Below are 18,052 nucleotides of genomic sequence, written 5' to 3' on the forward strand. Positions count from 1 at the left end.
GAAACAAGATTATCTGTTCTGAAACCAACTCTTTGGCCTGAATACCAAGCGTCACGTCTGGAGGAAACCTGGCACCATCCCTATGGTGAAGCATGGTGGTGGCAGCATCATGCTGTGGGGATGTTTTTCATAGGCAGGTACTGGGAGACCAGTCAGGATTGAAGGAAAGATGAACAAAGCAAAGTACAGAGAGATCCTTGATGAAAACCTGTTCCAGAGCGCTCAGGACCACAGACTGGGGCGAAGCTTCACCTTCCAACAGGACAACGACCTTAAAGCACACAGCCAAGACAATGCAGGAGTGGCTTAGGGACAAGTCTCTGAATGTCCTTGAGTGGCCCAGCCAGAGCCGGGACTTGAACCCAATCAAACATCTCTGGAGAGACCTGAAAATAGCTTGCAGGGACGCTCCCCATTCAACCTGACAGAGCTTGAGAAGATCTGCAGAGAAGAATGTGAGAAACTCCTCAAATACAGGTGTGCCAAGCTTGTAGCGTCATACCAAAGAAGACTCAAGGCTGTAATCGCTGCTAAAGGTGCTTCAACAAAGTTCTGAATAAAGGGTCTGAATATTTATGTAGATGTGCCATTTTTTTGATTTGTCATTATGGGATATTGTGTGTAGATTGATGAGGGGGAAAAATGATTTAAGCCATTTTAGAATAAGGCTGTACAGATCCGGGTTTGATCCCGGGCCGCGACCGGGAGACCCATGAGGCGGCGCACAATTGTCTGTGTTAGGGGAGGGTTTGGCTGGCCAGGATTTCCTTGTTCTATCGCGTTCTAGTGACTTCTGTGGTGGGCCGGGCGCATGCACACTGACACGGTCGCCAGTTGGACTTGTTTCCCCCGACACATTGGTGTGGCTGGCTTCCGGATTAAGCGAGCAGTGTGTCAAGAAGCAGTGCAGCTTGGCAGGGTCGTGTTTTGGAGGACGCATGGCTCTTGACCTTTTCCTCTCCCGAGTCCGTACGGGAGTTGCAGCGATGGGACAAGACTGTAACCAACAATTGGCTATCACGAAATTGGGGAGAAAAAGGGGTGAAAGAAAGAACCACCCCCCTCTCCAAAAAAAATCAACTGTAACGTAACAAAATGTGGACAAAGTCAAGGGGTCTGAAAACTTTCCGAATGCACTGTACATGAATAAACACAGATAATAAACAATTCCAAAACAATCTACCTGCAGTAGAGCATGCTGGGTAAAAAGTTAATTTGTTTTCACACCAGTACGTTTAGAGTCGGGTTTTCGAGACTAGCAATATTGAATCACACCGGGACGTGTGAAATGTGAAGCTTTGGTTTTTACTGACCTGGTATAGGAGATATCACAGGTTTACTCTTCAGCAGTGTTTGATGACGAATATTTCAATACTTCACTATTTGGTAATATGAAAGATTCAAATGCGATTCAAATGGAAATGCGACTGACAGGGTTATATTGAACAACGTGTGAATAAAATTATTGGGCTGCTGAGGCTGGATTGTAGATAACATGTTTTGTTTTGTTTTGTAAATGTGTTCCTCCGTACCTTGGAAACACAGTAACCTAGTTTGATGTTTGAGTGAATAGTCTCCAAGTCTTTTTTATGGTCTGGCGTGAAATCAGTTATCCTCTCATGTGATATGAGATCATTCTCCCACTGAAGCTCAGATAATTGGTCAGACACACTTGTTCAAATGTACACACACACACACAGGGGTGTGTATAATTGATGTCCACACCCTTCTGTGCACGCGTGTGTGTGTGTGTGTGCATGTGTTTGCATGCATGTGTATGACTAATTATCCAAGCCCCCCCCTGTATGCGTGACCAATCACATCAAAGCTAAAGCAGCTAACCAATCAGAGAGGCCTGGTGTAGAGTGTGAAGAGAGGGCCAAAGGCAACACAGATCACACAGAATGAAGAACCCTGAATCTATACACTTTACTTTAGGAAAATAGTGTGGGTTTTCGCTAAATTTCAGATGGCCACTTTTTCTTAGGCAATGTGAATGTACAACAGTGAATGTACTGAGTGTACAAAACATTAAGAACACCTTCCTAATATTGAATTGCACCTCCTTTTGCCCTCAGAACAGACTCAATTTGTCGGGGCATGGACTGTACAATGTGTCAAAAGCGTTCCACAGGGATTCTGGCCCATGTTGACACAAATGCTTCCAACAGTTGTCAAGTTGGCTGGATGTACTTTGAGTGGTGGACCATTCATGAAAAACCCAGCAGCGTTGCACACTCAACACACTCAAACCGGTGCACCTGGCACCTACTACCATACCCCATTCAAATGCACTTAAATATTTTGCCTTGCCCATTCACCCTCTGAATGGCACACATACACAATCCATGTCTCAATTTTGTCAAGGTTTAAAAATCCTTCTTTAACCTGTCTCCTCCCCTTCATCTACACTGATTTGAAGTGGATTTAACAAGTGACATCAATAGGGATAAAATCTATCACCTGGATTCACCTGGTCAGAGCAGGTGTTCCTAACGTTTTGTGCACTCAGTGTATAAATGAAGCACACTTTATAAAAAAGAGATTACTACTTTATTATTAAACTGTCGATCATTTCAATTTTCCCTAAACTGCTATGGATTATATGAATCATTACTCTGTGATCTTTCTTTCAGGCAGGAAGCTGGGCTATACGTTTGACAGCGGTAACTTCCACAATGTGTCTCTGGGCCAGGGACAGGAGGTGGTGGCTGAACAGGCTCTGGATCTGGCAGCTAATGAGGGACACTGGGTTATACTGCAGGTATTCAGATACACACGTTTACTTGCAGACACACACAGAGGCATACTCAGAGGCACACACAGGCGCACGCATACATGCACACACACACATAGCCGACTGCCTAAACCAGTCGTTGCTAAGACAACACCGAGCTAATATACAGCTGGGATTCCAGAACAGGCCATGTCGTGAAATGTCATTTTACTTTTATGTAATTAAAAAAAATGTATTCTTTCCCGTGTTTAAGGTCATATTGTTTCTCTAATCCATTGTGCTTTGCACATAGTGTTGGCTTTTTGCTCTCCATTGTGGCTCAACTGCATATGAAATAGTATAATTTCCTGGAGAGAGAGAGAGGCCCAGTATTATTCAGTACAGTATCTGGTTCCTCAGTGTGTGTTCTCTTATCTGGAGGGCAAGGCCAGTCAGCGTTTGCATTTTAAGCCAGCTCGTTTGTTGAATCCTAATGGGGAGTATCGACAGATATGAACACCGGCACAGGGCACAGAGACAACTCTTGGAGAGAGAGAGTTTGTGTGGGGGGGGTCTCCTTTATTCACAGCGCTGGTAAAGCAGAGAATGTCTTGCTATCCCTTTCTTTCGCCTCTCTTTCTTCAGCTCTCTCACCCAGTCATCACAGACACAAGCAGCATCTCTTTTTCAATCCATCTCTCCTTCTGTCTCTGTGTCTCTCTCTCTCCCAGCCACACACACAGCATCACAGAGACAAGCAGCGATTGAATTATCTTTGCATAAGACTCCTGATCGATACAACTTAAAAAAGCCTTGTCCCCGTGGCAACCAACCTCACCGCCCACTCACTCTATCATCATCCTCTGTCTGTCTGTCTGTCTGTCTGTCTGTCTGTCTGTCTGTCTGTCTGTCTGTCTGTCTGTCTGTCTGTCTGTCTGTCTGTCTGTCTGTCTGTCTGTCTGTCTGTCTGTCTGTGTCTGGACCACCCTCATAAAAGGAGGGAGAAAGAATGGAGGGAGGTCTGTCTCTTTTCTATTTCAATCCCTCTTCTCATTCTCTGCCACCGTCTCCCCCTCTTTTCACACCCTGCCTCACATTTTCCAAAATGTCTCCTCTTCTGCCTCCCATTCCTCCCATCTTTCTAACCTCAGTCATTCCATCCCACTCTCGTATCTAGGCCTTGATCCCACAACAAACACACACACACACCTTTTACCTCCCTCTCATCTCCCACTGGTCCTTCCATCCCAGCATCAGATCAGTAGCAGGCTGCAAAGCTGGGTCAATGGCAGGTTCTCCTTCACTGCAGGTAAATTACTCTGGCCCCTGTTCTCCTCTCTCTCCTATGTTTGTGACGGGAGCATTATCCTTATACCGCTGCACACCGGGCCCTGTCCTATCCCCACTCTTCACAGCCCAACCAGGACCACCCAAAGACACTTTGAGAGATGCAGAAACCCACCTAGAGGGAGAAAAGAGAAAAGGCAATCAATCTGGCAGATTGGAGCTGAATAGGCTATATCCCCCAGACCTAGGAATATATTTGAGCTGAAGAGCCCATATCCCCAGCAGTGGGATTCTTTTGAGTGGACCTAAAATACCCAGGTCCTCCAGGCACTTAGTCCTAAAGGCACAGGGACGCTCACAGTCTAGCAAATAGATGGAAAGGAAATAGGGCGAGACGCTTTAGAGAAAAAGTTAGTTTCTCTCCCTCTTTTTCATCTCTCTTCACTTCACTCTGTAAGGAGCATGATAGCTTGGGTATTTGGGTAGTGTTATAAAGTTTAATGCAGACCACTTTTTCTTCTTGTGAGTTTTCAGTGAGAGAATGATGTGAACGAGAGTTGAATTAATCAGTCGTCACTGTAAGGACCCTATTGCCATAGGCTACATGCCGTTTTAAATCCTCATTTCATTCAGCCATACTTCTTATTAGTCTTTCATTGTTGTCATATCATATTTGCCTTGGCACCCTAGCAGCAGCCTAAGCAGAAAGCTCCTGTAAAACTATGTAAATATTTTTGTAATGAATAGATTTTTCTTTACCTACAATCTTTTTTTTTTTAAGAAGAAAAAAATGAATATAGCTAATTAATATAATCAGAATCCTCTACAAAGTTAAGACTGAAGTTGGCAAATAATTTGTTTGTTTGGAAAACTAGATAACGTTAGCTTGCTAGCTGTTTTGATTTAAATGCCAGCCAGTGTCCGGGGGTTGAGGATGGACAGAAGCCGAAAGCAAGAGGTGTGCAGCGATGAGGATCGTAGTGAGGACAAAATTACAAGGCTGCTCTTTAATTATTATTGAAATGTTGTGTGTTTTCTGGCGCCATATGACTGCCGTAGCAACATCCAAGTGGGTGCTTAATTTTGGTAGTAGTGAAGGACTAGCTAGCTAGCAATCTACTACAGAGTCTTTGTCTTTTTTGTGTGTGCTTTGTGGCGCTTTGAGATTATTATGTTATCTACAAAACTATTCCGGTGCTGAATATAGTGTGGATGTTTCTTCTGCAGAATAGCTATATTCTGAAACTCTACAGTCTGTGGTTATCTTTAATGTCTATTCTGTCATTCTGCCCAAGTCTCTGCTGCAGAGACTTTGTTATAAAGACATAGTCAGAGGCCAGCTGTGGAGATGCCCTTAGGGCAGAGGGCCTTGATGACTGAGTGTGTGAGCAGAGGAAGACGTGGAGAGAGTGAGGACTGAGTGTGTGAGCAGAGGAAGACGTGGAGAGACAGCCGGATGGGCCTTGGTGTTGCCACAGGCCATGTTCACTATTGACATCATGTCATAGCAAAAACCAAAATTAGTCGGCGATGGTGACAACATCATTATAAGAACTGGAGGATGGAGGTGCTTAACAGAGAACAAAGAAAATATCTCGAAGGTATTTTTCTCCCTCCTCTCTCTCTCCCTCTCTCTGAGCCTAGGTGGTTTCATTGAGGTGACAGGCTCTAAGGGAGGCCTCAGTCTGTCTGTCTGTCTGTTTAGGCTCTTTATTACACACTCGTTAGTTAGACGCCAACAGGAGAGCTTGTTCTTCAAGGCAATGAAAAAGCACTTCAATTTAAAGTTTTAATTTGTGTCTCGTTCAATATGCTGTAAGTTTATAGGCTCCTAACTTGGATCTATCTGAATATTACCCCCTCAGCTTCGGGCTATGTATTCTTCTCACTAAACACACGAGGAAACTTCTTGTCGTTCTCTTTCGCTTTTATTTTTTGATTTTGTCATCTAAAATTTGCGGTGATGTTGCTCCAGAGGATCTCCTGTCATTTGGAAAGAGGGTTAACTTGAACAATCAGAGGGATGATTAAATTTAGAGTGCCGTAGGAGATGAAGAGAAGGCAAAGCGGCTTATGAATTAATGACTGCAGTTATTAGTGGTGTAATTAGATTTGGGTAACACGCGGGCGGGCAGCGCTCTGGGCGGTGATGTGAGGGGCTTGGCTAACTCCTCATCACCATGAGGACTTCCTCTCTCGGGGTTAGGAGTTAGGACACACGGAATGGAACATTTATCTCAGACAAGTTTATGTAGTGCTATTGCAATGTTATCCCTATACAGGTTGGAAATGTACATTCTGAGGGGAATAGAAAAAGCTAAAAATGCCCAGTCACACCTGCAACAAAACATGTTGTGTAGGTAAATGTGGCCTTGCTTGAGGCATGCTGCCTGTATTTATTGATATTACTGTAATATTTCTCCCTATAGAACATTCACCTGGTGGCGAGGTGGCTGGGTTCTCTAGAGAAGCATCTGGAGCAGCATGGAGAGAACAGTCACCAGGACTTCAGAGTCTTCATCAGCGCTGAGCCTTCAGGGACCCCAGAGGGCCACATCATACCACAGGGCATCCTGGAGAACTCCATCAAGATCACCAATGAACCACCCACTGGCATAAATGCCAACCTGCACAAGGCCCTGGACAACTTCAACCAGGTAACACACAAATAGGCATACGATGTACGATTTCTCTCTCTCCCGCTCTTCATTTTCATTTGCCCGTAAAAGAAGCAGTCCAGACGTCCCATGTTTACGTGCCACTTTCTCTGTGGTGTTGTCATCAAGTTGCCTGTTTGGTGTGCAGTAGCAGCTACCAGATTGAGAGTGTTACCTCTGTCAGTGACCTTAGAGTAGACTCTGACCCGTGGAGGACACAGTCGTCCACTGTAGTAGAAACATGTCTCTCTATGGGGAAGAGGCACATTTGGACGGGATGTTAGGATGTTTATCCACAAGCCATCTTTCTGTGATCGAAATACAGTATGACATAATTATGTGTGTGTATGCCTTCATGTGCTTGCGCGCATGCATTTGTGCTAGTTAGAATTCCACCTCTACCTCATCAGTGCACTTCTATCTACAGTAAAGCAGCTGTTAGCCAGAAATGTATCAACAAGTTATCAATGCATCTCCATCTGTAACCTACCATAACCTGCTGGGGTTCTGCCTCCATACCAATAATGCAATGCTTAGCTTCCATCCAACATGCCATTTTAAAGTGCTGATGCCTATCTCTCTGATAGTGCATGTTTGTGTGGTAGCTAGCACGCACACGCACACGCACACACACACGCACACATACACTCCAGGAGGTCCCCTAGGTACTGTAGAGAGCAGGGCGGGACAATATTCCAATCATGTACTGTACAGGGTGAAAGCTAATCAATGGTTTGTCTCTATACAGCCAGAACCCTTAGTAACCCACAGTAAGCCAGAGAGATGACAGTATCTTTCCTCCTTCCTGACCTTTTCAACCAGCAGATACAAAAGCTTTAGTGTCCATTCTCATCCCCTGGCTGTGTGTGTGACGGCCAGCAGAGGACAGGAGACATTAAAGAAACAGGCCTCTGGAATGACACGGTTAGGATTTTTTGATGTAGTTACACAGTTCTCAAAGGGCTGGAAGACATGTCATTATAGATGTATTATCAGGTCTTGGTTTATGCTTCTTCTTTGCTGGTAGAGAATGTAATCAAGTGTGTGTGTCATCTAACAGTGTATGGATAGGGAGGCAATGCTCCACTCTCAGCTGTGAGCAGCCAGAGAGGCACTGTGTGCAGAATATTAACTAACTTTCCGTGTGTGTGTTTGTGGCGTGTGTGTGCTCGTTTGTGTGTGCGTGTGCATACGTTCTAGGAGTCAGCTCCCTTGGGCTCGACAGGGGAAAAGCCAGAGGGCCTTCTCCACAGTACTCAACCTGACGCAGGAAGGAATATAAAAGAGCATTTAAACCCACTGTTTTCATAGAGGTTATTGACATTCTTATTTCACCGTCCCTCCCCTAAGGCCATCTTACATTCCCCTTATCTGGGTATGATGAGCCAACGGGACGAGATCGCCTGACAAGCAGTAACAATTAAAAAAGAATCTCATCCTGCCGTTTATTTCCATTCATTCAGTCTTCTTTCTGTACCGCGGAGCCCCGTGTTGCTGGGGACTTCTGCACAGAGAATCAGCCACAGCTTCTTACTTTCAACACAACGCTTTTGTATTTGAAAATCTTCAAAAATGCTACCCGTACTTTTCTGAGGCAGACAGTGAAACGGTGAACATTCGTCAGGAAGAGTTTTGAATGTTTGTTTAGTTGTCTGGGCCTTTGTTTTCTTCTAGGACACTTTGGAGATGTGTGCCAGGGAGAATGAGTTTAAGAGCATCCTGTTTGCGCTGTGCTACTTCCACGCGGTGGTGGCTGAAAGGAGGAAGTTTGGACCTCAGGGCTGGAACAGATCTTACCCCTTCAACACAGGAGACCTCACCATCTCCATCAATGTACTCTACAACTACCTGGAGGCTAACTCTAAAGTAACCAGTCCACACACATGCTGTATCTTATGTGCCACAGTAGTAATAAAGACAACCATGTTCCATGACAGTAATACCCTTTTCACACTATTGTGCCGACCGCAAACCAAATTGTGGATATTTTCTTTGGCAACTATGATGGATGCGTAAACCAGGCCAACTTAGTAGCACTTGGTTTTGCTAAGCTCGATTCGGTTCTGTAGTGTGAAAAGCATTTAAGATTCTAAGGTGCGTTATAACTCATTTTCTCTCTGCGTCCCAGGTGCCATATGATGACCTGCGATACCTGTTTGGAGAGATCATGTATGGAGGTCACATCACTGATGACTGGGACAGACGACTCTGTAGGACCTACCTGGAGGAGTTCATCAAACCTGAGATGATGGAGGGAGAGCTGTACCTGGCTCCCAGCTTCCCCTTGCCTGGGAACATGGACTACAACACCTACCACCAGGTCAGTAAAGAACCACATCTACCATCAGGCCACCGGATTCTCCCTGCCTGGGAACATGGACTACAACACCTACCACCAGGTCAGTAAAGAACCACATCTACCATCAGGCCACCGGATTCTCCCTGCCTGGGAACATGGACTACAACACCTACCACCAGGTCAGTAAAGAACCACATCTACCATCAGGCCACCGGATTCTCCCTGCCTGGGAACATGGACTACAACACCTACCACCAGGTCAGTAAAGAACCACATCTACCATCAGGCCACCGGATTCTCCCTGCCTGGGAACATGGACTACAACACCTACCACCAGGTCAGTAAAGAACCACATCTACCATCAGGCCACCGGATTCTCCCTGCCTGGGAACATGGACTACAACACCTACCACCAGGTCAGTAAAGGACCACATCTACCATCAGGCCACCGGATTCTCCCTGCCTGGGAACATGGACTACAATAGCTCCCAGTTAAGTAAAGGACTACAAATACAATCAGGTTACCTAATGATCTTACACTACCTCACGTGGCTTAAAGCTGCAATAATGTCACTTGTTGTATTTTTTCAATGTTCAAAAGCTCCAATAAGTTGGTAGTGGTCATCCAATGTGACGCAACAATAACAATGTTGCGCGTCTAGCCTGCATCAGAACCGCTGTATTCATTGGTTTTCATTTTCCCGGTCGGGTCAGATTTTCCCTCAAGATTTTGTGGTGCGCACAAGTGACATGTTTTCCATCGGTGAGGAGGACAGCTCAGGGATATTCTAACGGGTAGCGTTATGATAGCTAGCTAGTTGAGCCCATGGCCAATACTTGGCTAGCGGAGCTTACTAGCTTACAGACATGGCAGACGCATAAGTAAGTAATGTCAATTATTAAATAGCAACCTTGAGAATGTGAGGGGGAAAAAAGTTGGTTACTTATCTGTAACTTATCTATAACTATATTGTATACTTGGTTGTTGTGTCAATTGCTGAAGTAAAAAATATCATCCATCATTTATTAGATAGCAACCTTGACAGTCTAAGGTCTAAGTCTGTTGTGTCAATTCAAATCTACTTGTTTTCCCCATTTTCAGCATGCTGATATTTCTCTCCAACTCTGGAATCTGTTCGCATCTCTGTTATGACAGCAGGAACTTTGCTTCACCACAGCCCTCTTTAAAAAATAAAAAAAAGACAACTGCCAAGATTTATATCAGTAACACTCTTGCTAAAATGTCTGCCAGCCCTTGCAGCCTGTCCACATTCCTCCCACCAGCTCCCCAGGGAGAGGTTGTATTTAATTATCCCCAGCCCGGGTGTTGTTCGCTGGGCACGTCTAGGCTGACAGAGACACCTGGCATGGAGGTCTGGAGCGTTTTACACTTGGCCAGCAAACAGATAGAGGGAGCTGAGTGGCTGAGACTTAGCTGGAGCGCCTGGAACTGGAAAGGCCTGGTGGTCCCTGGGGGTCTGTTAGAACATGTCCACTCCCTCATCCATCTGTACTGCCCAAATACTGGACAGGAGAGGAGATGGGGATGGAGGAGGGGAAAGGGAAGGAGGGCAGGCTATGGGATTATTTGAGATACTTCTCAAAGAGGTTTTGAGACGTTTTCAGAACATTTCGTTACCAGGACAGAGAAGAGCTTTGACTGGGATAAGCCGGTTGAGTGGGGGGGTTGGAGGAGAGAGGGAGAGAAAACAAATACGAAGTACTGATAAGAGACATGGATGGGTAGCAGTGAGATTCGTAGACAAACAGCATCTGGTGAAGATAAGGTCAAGCACATTGACTGCCTTGTGAGTGGGACGGGACTGGGAAAGTGTGGAGTCAAAGAGGAAAATAGTGGAAAGAAAGAGGTGGAAAGAAATGAATCAAAGGAAGGCGTTGGGAGGTTGAAATCTCAGAGTACGATTAGCGGTGACCATCGTCAGGAAGTGAACTTATCACGGCATCGATCTTCTTAAGGAACTCTCCAAGGGCAGCTGGTGGGCCATAGATGACAATAATGTTAAGCTTGAGTGGACAAGTGACAGCGACAGCATGGAATTCAAATGAGGATATGGATCGGTGTGAAAGGGGAAACATTTGAAAATCTCCACTTAGGAGAAATGAGTAGCCCTTTGCCACCACAATGACTGGTGTTCTAGAACTATAACATGTCTCATTATTTCCTTTGCTTTAACAGAGCTTGGCAAAGTATATACTATATCTGGCATCCACCGTATTTTCTTCACCAGTTTTTTTTCTTCAGATCAGTGCAGATGAAGGACGGGAATTCACTGTAGAATATTGAAATGCACACTCCCACTAATTTGGTGTTCTAACGTGTAATTGCCTCTTCCTCCAGTACATAGATGACACACTTCCTGCAGAGTCTCCCTACCTGTACGGCCTCCACCCCAACGCTGAGATCGGCTTCCTAACGCAGACGTCTGAGAAGTTGTTCCGGACCGTGCTGGAGATGCAGCCCAGAGACAGAGGGGCCGGGGAGGGCAGTGGGACCACCAGAGATGAGAAGGTAGGGATGGACTAACTGTATGGAGGAGCAATGCGACAGTCATATATGGTAAAAAACAGCCTACACCCATTGAGGTTCTCCATTGAGCATGATTTTGGAATCCAGGCTTCATCTGTGGCCCAAAAACCAGCCCATAGAGTGTAGAGAAAGTTGGGCCAATGTTAGAGCGATTGCTGCCTCTGAGATTCTAAGTTCTGTGAACTGATTCATATTTTCAAAGTGTCAAACCTGAACCAAACTGATTGTAAGGTAGGAACAAGGTAGTCTTTGGTCCAAGGCTCCATCAGGTCATAGCTCTATAACACCCATCTGGCACTGACAGGAGTGACATAATACAGCACACGTCACCTCTACCCCCTGACAACCTATATGGGTTACCTTAACTACTCTCCCAATGTTTGGACAATCTTATTCCCTTGTTCCCAATCCCCATATGCCTTACCTTAAATACACTCCCGTGTGTTACCTCAGACAAACTAGTCCAATGTCTGAAACAAATATGTTCATAGTGAATGAGCTCAATCCCCCCTTACAATCTAAAGCACTCAGAAAAGTGTTATACTTAAGCAATAAGGCCAGAGGGGGTGTGGTATATGGCCAATATACCACGGCTAAGGACTGTTCTTACGCACGATGCAAAGCAGAGTGCCTGGACACAGCCCTTAGCCGTGGTATGTTGGCCATATACCACAAACCCTGAGCTGCCTTATTGCTATTATAAACTGGTTAAATATTTTGTCATACCCGTGGTATACGGTCTGATATACCACGGCTGTCAGCCAATCAGCATTCAGGGCTCGAACCACCCAGTTTATAAATTCTAATACATTATGACCTCACCTTTCTAATATGCAAGCTAGCTTCCTGTTTAATGGGCGTTTGATAGATGTAGAGCAGTGACTTCTCCTTGTGTCCCTACACTATCTCACGCTTTAGTGCCGTCTGACTTTTAATGATATAGAAGTGTGTGTGTGCACATACATGTGGGTGCGTGTGTGTGCCTGGGTGTATTATGACGGCTGACCTTTACAACTGAGAAGCAGAGATAGTTATGTCTTAACAGATGACAACCATCGGCCAACGCCAGCGAACCATGCCCGTTTGAGCACTTCCTGTTTGATATGCAGGCTGCCACGGAGCTGAAGAAGACAGATTCAATATTTGAGCGGAGAATCCATAGTTATGATGACCTCCAATCCTTTGTTCAATGTTTAATCCGTTGATTGATCTCTAGTGCTGGAAAATGTGAACACAGACATAAGCTTTCATCACTTACCCAACGGAAATATGAGACGAGGATTGATTCTCTGGGGATTTGACTTTTATTAAAGACAAACGGCTGCTGTTGTTGCAAATAATTCTCATGAATATTTATACATTTTTTTCTTCCATAATTTTCTTCTCAAGGAGTCATTAGTGCTTGGAATTCTTATCATGTTTACTCGACAGATGTAATCTTTTTTTGATTCCCTACTTTTCAGTAACAAAATGTGACACTGGCACTGAGAAATTCTTGACAATGACCACAATCTATCGTTCTGTCATTAATACCATCTTCATAATACATCCCCAAATTCAAGGTTAATATTTACCCCCTCTTTTGTCCCTGTCTCTTCACACACACACATACACACACACCTTTACCCCAGGTACGGTCTGTGTTGGAGGAGATAATGGAGAAGTTACCAGAGGAGTTTAACATGGTAGAGATGCTGGGGAAAGCTGAGGAGAGGACACCCTACCAGGTGGTGGCGCTGCAGGAGTGTGAAAGGATGAACACACTCACCCAGGAGATAAGGCGATCCCTACGCGAACTCAACCTTGGACTCAAGGTGAGTCAATCAAGCAATCATTCTATCAAGGTCAGCCAATCACAAACAGTCTTTGTCTACTTCTTCTACTCACTCCCCCACAGTTACTTTGAGTTAACTTTGCTTTGAAGTTCAGATAATTATTTGTTTTGGGGTAAACAATGCCAGTGTCCACCGGTGGTGGGTGGCTGGGCACTGCCAACCCATAGACCACTTCTAAGAAAAAGAAACAATGGCATTGGAGTCAAATTATTTTTTTTATCATTGGGGTAATGAGTCACGCTCTGTTGGTTGAGCCTGTATACAGTAGCGGTCTGGTCTGCTCTGTTATTATTCCTGCATAACTTTGTGTCACCAGTATTCCTCTGAAACGCAGGCTGTCTTCTTAAGTAGTGGTGAGTCAGCCCTCTGGCCCCTAGTGTGTGCGTGTGCACGTGCATGTGTTTCGTCTTAAGTGTGAGTCATAGTGAGTATTTGAGAAACAATGACCTTAAACACTGGAGAGAATATATTTTTTTAAATACATAAAAGTAAAATGACATTTCACGACATGGCCTGTTCTGGAATCCCAGCTGTATATTAGCTCGGTGTTGTCGTAGCAACGGCTGGTTTAGGGTTAAGGCAGGTGGCTATGTGCGTGTGTGTGAGTGCCTTTTCTAAGGAGTTATGAGCTTCGATGCCTCAACACATTGCCTCCGGTAAATCGCCTCAGTGAGTTAAAAGCCATGTACTTTATTTTACCAGTCAAATGTACTCATATTTTGACTTTACTGTGCAAATATATTGGAACGATCAGAATCTCAACCTTGGCTGGAAGCATTTGGGGGTGGGAGGGGGTGTCCTGACTTGTTGAGGGATCTGAGTGATTTGGGGGAGAGTTAAAAGGGTGACTGGTTCAGGGTTAATGCTCTGCAGTAGATGAGATACATCTGGGAACTCTTTATCGCCTCAGTAAAAGAGGGTTATGACGGCGAGACATGAATACATTCATCAGCTAGCTACGGTATCATTCGGTGAAGGACACACTGTTTGGCATAGCCATTTAACTTGTTAGTCTCCCTCCATATAGTTCTTCTGTTTTCTCTTTGGATAGAAAGTGAAGAAAGTGAGTGACTGCTTTTGTTTATGCATGCTTCATCAGCTATGGGTTGCTGTTGCTAGTGGTTACAGGGTGGTATTGCTCAATGACACACAGGATTTCAATTTTAGTGTGAAAAAGACAACTCCAATAACTGTGAGATTTCTCCTCAGTGTTCTTGCAGAAATCCACAGGAAAAATTACATTATTAATTAAAGTTATTTGAATAAAAAATGTGCCTTACTAATAAAACATTTGACACAAACTTATTCCATAATTGACTGCCAATAAACGTTCTCTGAATCTCATTCCCATCGCTTTTTCTGATTCCTTCCTCTCAGGGAGAGCTGACTATGACCAGTGACATGGAGAGTCTCCAGACGGCCATCTTCCTGGACCTGGTCCCAGAGTCGTGGACCAGACGGGCCTATCCGTCTATGTGTGGCCTGGCCCTGTGGTTCACTGACCTGCTGGGGAGGATCAAGGAGCTGGAGGCCTGGGCCACTGACTTCATCCTGCCCTCAGCCGTCTGGCTGGCCGGCTTCTTCAACCCTCAGTCCTTTCTCACAGCCATCATGCAGGCTATGGCTCGCAGGTAGGTTGGCATGATAATCGATATTACACAAATATAGCTTGAAAAAGTGGATTCAATGATACTTGTGCTAACGCAGGCTCGGCACGATCACAAATATGATCAGATAATGGAAACAAAATTGTTATTCGCTTTAAAATAATGTGAGAAGTACAGTTTTTCTCATTTCAAAACAGCTTTTTCTGTGAGAATAGAATTCACCTTGTACCTAGAATTCCCACTGTCAATTATCACGATAAAAGCTGTTATCACGATACTACTTATCACCAGGTGATTGTGATACAACATTCCATGATGTTCCCATGATTCCTCCTGTCAGGAATGAGTGGCCTCTGGACAGGATGTGTCTGCAGTGTGACGTCACCAAAAAGAACAGAGAGGACTTCAGCACTCCTCCCAGGGAGGGGGCCTACGTACACGGACTGTACATGGAGGGAGCACGCTGGGACACTCAGGTACAGAGAGGGGTTATATAGGTGACATATAGATGACACAAAGGTGACATAGCTAGTGAGAGTTGTGTATGTCAGAGGGGGCCTACGTACATGGACTGTACGTGGAGGGAGCTTGCTGGGACACACAGGTGGGGATGTCACCTCATAGAGGAGTCGTGTGGCTGACATATCAGTGACTTAAGCGTGACATAGTCGTGTTGTGTGTGTATATAGGTGTCCCCCCTACACTGCATGTGTGAAGACGCTTTACAGTTCATACATGGTTAGAGATGGTAGGGTAAAGTAGTTATTTGTTTAATTAAAGTTTATCTCAAGGTTACTTCAGTTACTACTGTAGTATGGAATACTGTGTGCGTGAGTGTGCCAGTCAGGCTTTCGTTAAATGATATGTATGCATCCAGCTCTCCTGCAGGGTCCCAGTAGACCTGTTAATTAGGGAATGTGTCGAGTATGCACTGGCACACTTTAATCATCCTTATGAGTTGCACTGCTGTGTTCTCACTTTATTAAAAGCTGGAGACAGACAGACAGACAGGGGTATAGGCAGAGAGTCAGACTGAGAGATGAGTAGCGAGGGTGACAGGCGGGCAGTCCGGGAGGGAGGAAGGCAGGCAGGCAACGATGGAGACAGTCAGAAAAGCATGAAAAAGTGTCCTCTCCCCCTCTCCGCTCCGCTCGCCTCCTCTTTCCTCTACTCTCTTCCTAACTTCTGTCTTGCACTCATATTGGCTCCTCTCATCTCCACTCCTCCTCTCAGCCCTGGGCCAGCACTGTGTCAGGGTGTAACGGAGTGTGAACGGGAGTGTGAGCAGCATCCCTCCATCTGGAGCCCGGCTCTGGCGCTGCAGCTGTACAAGTCAAAGATTTATGATAAACCAGCTCATCTATATGAATGAGCCAAGCTACTTATTCAGGGGATGCGGACATCAAAGATGGGGGAATACACAGTAGCACTCTCTATGTGTATATAATAAAGATCTAAAGATGATAGTGGGGGGATGGGAAGGGTGTGTGTTTATGTTTATGCTGTTGGTTGTCTGTCTCCACCACTTATCCCCTAAGCCCCCACCTGCCCCCCGCCATTTATCCCCTAAGCCCCAACCCGCCCCCGCCACTTATTCCCTAAGCCCCCACCCCACCACTTATCCCCTAAGCCCCCACCCTGCCACTTATCCCCTAAGCCCCCACCCTGCCACTTATCCCCTAAGCCCCCACCCTGCCACTTATCCCCTAAGCCCCCACCCGCCACTTATCCCCTAAGTCCCCACCCGTACCCTGCCACTTATCCCCTAAGCCCCCACTCGCACCCCGCCACTTATCCCCTAAGCCCCCACCCGCACCCCGCCACTTATCCCCTAAGCCCCCACCCGCACCCCGCCACTTATCCCCTAAGCCCCCACCCGCACACCGTCACTTATCCCCTAAGCCCCCACCCGCACCCCGCCACTTATCCCCTAAGCCCCCACCCGCACCCCGCCACTTATCCCCTAAGCCCCAACTCGCACCCCGCCACTTATCCCCTAAGCCCCAATCCGCCACTTATCCCCTAAGCCCCAACCCGCCACTTATCCCCTAAGCCCGCACCCCGCCACTTATCCCCTAAGCCCGCACCCCGCCACTTATCCCCTAAGCCCCAACCCGCACCCCGCCACTTATCCCCTAAGCCCCAACCCGCACCCCGCCACTTATCCCCTAAGCCCCAACCCGCCACCTATCCCATAAGCCCCAACCCGCACCCCGCCACTTATCCCCTAAGCCCCAACTCGCACCCCGCCACTTATCCCCTAAGCCCCAACCCGCCACCTATCCCATAAGCCCCAACCCGCACCCCGCCACTTATCCCCTAAGCCCCAACTCGCACCCCGCCACTTATCCCCTAAGCCCCAACCCGCCACTTATACCCTAGATAAATCTAGCTAGCTCAGTCAGCCATTGGTTAGGCTATCAGAAGCTAGATAAAGGCATCTGCCATTCAACTGTATAAGGGCAACATTTTGGAGTGACAGTGGAATCAACCAATCACATTTTGACTTAATGGGTGGGACCGTTTTTACAAAAACGTATGGAAACTTCTGCCTTCTTGAAGGCTAACAGGTCACTGCGCAATAGCGAGCAATAGTTTTCCCATGGTCTAGCTAGCTAGCTTTGTTGTTGGTTAGATTGCAGCGGCTGCAGCAGGTGTCAGCCATCTCTTTGAAAATAAGTTGTGTGTGAAAAATTGTTGCATTTAAAGTGGAACTGACAGCATTTCAGCAACATGAAATCTTATTCAAATCTGTTCATATACACTCCCGGGGGGTAATCAAGTGACTACTGAGATATGGTCATTTTCACATTTTCATAAATTATTAGAATATTTGGGAATTACGTATACTAAGGCATTTGTGAAACTTTGATAGCAAAATAGAGTGGGAAAGCAGCCTTGTGTTTGGACAATAATAGACACTGTAGTAAATAAAACCGAATAAAAACAGCTGTCTTGTCCAGGACCGGTCTACACAGACCCATGCGCTATAGCCAATCAGAGCTACAGTAGGCCTTTATGCAAACAAGCCATTTGCCACACCGCCCTGCCATCATTCACTTTGAACTGGACTGTGTGTTTACAGGCAGTTGCAACAGCACGA

General features: G+C 45.9%; 1 protein-coding gene across 1 annotated transcript in view; it reads left to right on the forward strand.

Moving 5' to 3' along the window:
- The window catches only part of dnah9 (dynein, axonemal, heavy chain 9), a 140,123-nt gene that overhangs the window by 116,437 nt on the left and 5,634 nt on the right, over window positions 1-18,052 (forward strand). Inside the window, exons 69-76 of the mRNA XM_038974915.1 lie at window positions 2,637-2,764; window positions 6,433-6,660; window positions 8,335-8,526; window positions 8,789-8,980; window positions 11,319-11,489; window positions 13,139-13,321; window positions 14,720-14,973; window positions 15,290-15,425. Of these exons, the coding sequence (XP_038830843.1) occupies window positions 2,637-2,764; window positions 6,433-6,660; window positions 8,335-8,526; window positions 8,789-8,980; window positions 11,319-11,489; window positions 13,139-13,321; window positions 14,720-14,973; window positions 15,290-15,425 (1,484 nt within the window). The remainder of the gene's footprint in view (window positions 1-2,636; window positions 2,765-6,432; window positions 6,661-8,334; window positions 8,527-8,788; window positions 8,981-11,318; window positions 11,490-13,138; window positions 13,322-14,719; window positions 14,974-15,289; window positions 15,426-18,052) is intronic.

Source organism: Salvelinus namaycush, chromosome 35 (assembly GCF_016432855.1).
Source record: "Salvelinus namaycush isolate Seneca chromosome 35, SaNama_1.0, whole genome shotgun sequence".
Classification (NCBI taxonomy): Eukaryota; Metazoa; Chordata; class Actinopteri; order Salmoniformes; family Salmonidae; genus Salvelinus; species Salvelinus namaycush.